This window comes from Sinocyclocheilus rhinocerous, unplaced genomic scaffold, assembly GCF_001515625.1.
Source record: "Sinocyclocheilus rhinocerous isolate Xijiao unplaced genomic scaffold, SAMN03320098_v1.1 scaffold2846, whole genome shotgun sequence".
NCBI lineage: Eukaryota > Metazoa > Chordata > Actinopteri > Cypriniformes > Cyprinidae > Sinocyclocheilus > Sinocyclocheilus rhinocerous.
This window is the reverse complement of record NW_015636113.1, coordinates 153,783-158,034: the sequence shown is the minus strand read 5'-3', so window position 1 is coordinate 158,034 and position 4,252 is coordinate 153,783. Positions and strand designations below refer to the sequence as shown.

The following is a 4,252-nucleotide window of genomic DNA, read 5'->3' as shown; positions in this document are numbered from 1 at the left end:
GTTCAAAACAGTTGCGTTCGATCCTTTGCTGGCTGTGCTGATTTAAATCTAGCGGTTCTTTTGTGTTTGTGTCGCAAGTTCAGTGACGCAGGTAATGACGATTCTCTCCGGCCAATCCGTGATCAGCAGAGTTTACACGTCACGTTTTGGTAATGGTACGGTTCGTTTGGAACCCCAACCGAGGTGGTACTAAAAAAAGTACCAGGTACCAGGTACTGTACCCAGTGGAAAACCCCCCAAAAGTGAACCGTACCGAGCCGTACCACGCAGTGGAAAAGCGCCATAACACACACACACACACACTCGTTCATTTATCTGTCAGGTCTTGAGTTTGGATATTGAAACTCAATAGTATGTGATTTGTCAAGGCTTTGAATTAGATTAATGCATCTTTGATACTAACTTTTATTTATTTTTTCATAAATGAAGGTAAGTTGTTTTATACTGAAATTGCCAAAATTTTAATCATTAGTTATTACGTGATGTGGTTTCTTTAATTTATTAAAGTTGTTTGTCACCATTTACTTCATAATGTTTTACAAAGCCATAGTCAAAATCTCCGACAATTTTCTGAATTATTGTTTCAGATCAGTCAGTTACTGTATTAGTTTGTACTGTACCTTAATCCACAGGTAGTAAGTTAATTGCTGGATCTCCATGTGTGTTAATTAGAAATTAAAGTGCAGGCACTCATACAGGCCTTTGGCTGGGCTGCTCCCTTCCATCATGAGTCCATGAAGCCAGATCAGATGCATCCTGTTCCCATGCTCTTGGAAACGGTTAGGACCTAATACAACTAAATACTTGCATTTTTAAGGGCCTTCGAGTCAGTGTCACTGATTCAGATTTATCTGTAACATATTTTATGGATTTGTATGTTTTATAAATCTAAGATCAGCTTTCTTCCAATGGAATTGTGAAATAATAATTTGACCATTATTATATTATAAATATTAATTAATAGTAATTAAATATATGCAAACCAATTTTAATTTATAAAAACATTTATTTGTATAAATGCACTACTTTTCAAAAGTTTGGGGTTGGTTTTAAAAGTCTCTTATGCTCACCAAGGCTGCATTTATTTAATCAAAACTACAGTAAAAACAGTTTTGTCTAATATTTTGCCATTTAAAATGAGTTTTATATTAAAAATGTAATTTATTCCTGTGATGACAAAACTGAATTTTCAGCAACCATTAGTTCAGTCTTCGCGTGATCTTTCAGAAATCATTCTGATGTAGGCTAATCATTTATAATTAATTCTACAAAAATAACAGCTTGAATGAAAAATCTTTTCATTCTTAATTTCTTTAAAAAAAGAAAAGTCTTACTGACCCCAATCTTTTGAGCAGTAGTGCATATTTTAGAATAACACACTTAGACTCAACCTTCAGTTGTTGATTTAACATTGCCTGTTGGTGCCGCTGAACATCCTGTTTGGGGTTTATTTTGAAGTTTTTCTGAACGTAAAGATCTGATCCCAAATCATCTTGACTGACCTGTCCACTGCTTCTCGATTGCAGCCACCTGATCCTCTGTGAACTCCCAGAACTCCGCCAACTTCTTCCAGTCATTGCGCTTGCGGTGTTTGTATGCGAGGTCCCATATTATATTGCACACCGGCTTCGTGTCAGGAGAGTGATCTAATTTAAACGTCAGCGGTGATTCGCTGTGAAGGCTCTCAATAGCATCTGTATTAGTCTGAAAGGGTAATCAAATAACATCCAGCTCTGAGAAAGGCCAGATTCGCCAGAAGCTAGGTGCCGAAATTAGCACAGATATATATACAGCACAGTGAATATTATTAGTCCATGTTCGCTGTTATTCAGAATGATCATTTTTGACATATGCAACCTTTGTACAAATAAATGTGATGTGGTGACCTTTCTAAATGGAATTATTACATTTACATTTAATCATTTAGCAGACACTTTTATCCAAAGCGACTTACAAATGAGAACAATAGAAGCAATCAGAACAACAGTATACAAGTGCCATGACAAGTCTCAGTTAGTCTAACACAGTAGGCCTAGGCCTACACATAGCTAGGTTTTTTTTTTTTTAATAGAACAGAACAGAACAGAATAGGCAATTGTACATGCTTTAATATTGCATTAGGCTACACCTCCTGCACTAGGTTTAATAGAAACTGACTGAGATTATAACACAATACCGTTTATTTCACGGTCTGCGTTGACCCACATTGGAAATCTGAATACCTACCATTTGAAAATTTTGCTTCCATGTGAAATATCTCTCAGCTTTGATGATCATGCCAACAATAATCACCATATTCCCCCTAGCCGCCACTCCAAGAGCTGTTTTATTTTGCTGTGAAGGAAAATATATATATATATATATATATATATATATAAAGAGTTGAAATACAATGTTATATTGTTATTATACACACACACAGTTATGGGCAGAATTATTAGCCCTGTTGGTAAATATGAGCAAGGACGACTATGAAAATAAATCTGTATTGTTTATCCTTTTGATCTTTTTGAATTGTAAGAGGTGGGAAAATCTCATTATGAAATAAATGTTTTTCTTCAAAACAAGTTGGCCACAATTATTAGCACCCCTAGAAATTTTTTTGGAAAAAAATATCTCTTTAGTACATTTGTGACCCTGGACCACAATACACAATACATTTTTGATATATTCACTGTAGGAAATTTACAAAATATCTTCATGGAACATGATCTCTACTTAATATCCTAATGATTTTTGGCATGGTTCATTGAAAAGAAAATCAATGTATTTTTGGCTATTGCTACAAATATACCCGTGCTACTTATGACTGGTTTTGTGGCCCAGGGTCACATTTTGGAAGAAATTTGAGGTTTCAATGAACTTTAGGAGTAGTACACTGAAAAAGAGCATGGAAGCCTGGCAGCTAATGGAATAGAATAGAATATGAGAAAAAAAGAAAAATACAATTATTATAGAATAGTAGATTTCATGTAGTATGTACATTTAGATGGAAATGCCACAGCAACTGTAGAATAATCCATGTAAAGTAACAAAATGAATCAGTGTACAGTAAGTGAACAGCTCACCGTATTTTCAATGCTTTGGTCAGCTCCAGCTTGCACAAGTAACTTGAAGATTTCCAAACTCCCAAACCATGCTGCTAAGTGAACAGCAGTCAGTCCATGCTGCAGAAACACAGTATGAGTTTCATACTGATCTTAAGGGAAACCGTGTCAATCATTCATGACTGGGCAAACTTATACCTTATCTTGTAAATTTGGCTCTCCTTCGAAGGAGCACATCAACAGCTTCCACATTTCTGAAGGCCACAGCATAATGAAGAGCAGTTCGACCGTGCTGACATGAGATACAAGATTCATAAGAACCGCTCAGAGAACAAACAGTCTGTATTTGCTACAGTGCAAATTCTGCTCTTAAACACTCATCACACACGTGTGTAAGTGAGCTAGGAGCAGTTTATTGACACATCACATTCTTGGCATTGACATTAACGCCTCTCCCGAGAAGCTTCATGCCCTCCACGTCATTTCTCTTCGCTGCTTCAACACTGGAAGTCGAATGATTAGTTGAATAGCACTGACTAGTACTTTACCAAAACGTTTTGTGATGATACCATGAAACAGTGATGTATTCAGTGGCACCATATTCATATTGCTTCAGCATGGTATTTACATATAATCCAATGTAAATACTATGGTTTTTCCATGGTACTATGTTTCAAAACCATGGTATTTTTTGTTAGAACATTTTTAATTAGAAGTGACTACAGGAAACTATTAAAGTAAATTACTATTCTATTTGATGTATACAGAGATATGTAAATATCACTGAGTACACTCTAAAAAATGCTGGGTTAAATACAACCCAGTGCTGGGTAAAATAGGGACAAACCCAGCAATTGGGCTGTTTTGACCCAGCGGTTGGGTTAAATGTTTAACCCAACCTTCTGGGTAGTAACCCAACAGTTGGGTCAAAACAACCCAATTGCTGGGTTTGTCCCATATTTTACCCAGCATTTTTTAGAGTGTAGAGTTTGTGTTTTGGGTGTTCACTTTAAGAACCACTAGAAAACATGATGTCGAGTGTGATAAATGAATGCTGTGTCAGACAGGCCAATAGTACACACTTCAACTTCTGGAATAACATTTGTGAGCTGGAAATCGAATCTGATTTCAGTATTCAGGAATATTCCAAGTTCAATACAACTGAAGCTACACTCTAAATATAACCCAGCGCTGGGTTATATTTA

The 4,252-nt window shown here is 36.1% G+C and overlaps 1 protein-coding gene and 1 pseudogene across 2 annotated transcripts in view; one reads left to right on the top strand and one right to left on the bottom strand.

The window, feature by feature from the left end:
- LOC107747692 (centrosomal protein POC5-like) overlaps positions 1–728 on the top strand; it is a 16,345-nt gene extending 15,617 nt beyond the window's left edge. Inside the window, exon 14 of one of the 2 annotated variants that reach the window (XM_016562296.1) lies at positions 673–728. Coding sequence is in view for 1 of the 2 variants with exons in the window: in XM_016562295.1 (XP_016417781.1) it covers position 288 (1 nt within the window). In the remaining variant the exon portion in view is untranslated. Of the gene's footprint in view, positions 1–287; positions 323–672 lie in introns of those variants that run through there. The other variant, XM_016562295.1, reaches the window with a different exon arrangement.
- LOC107747694 (ankyrin repeat and death domain-containing protein 1B-like) overlaps positions 485–4,252 on the bottom strand; it is a 5,949-nt pseudogene continuing 2,181 nt past the window's right edge.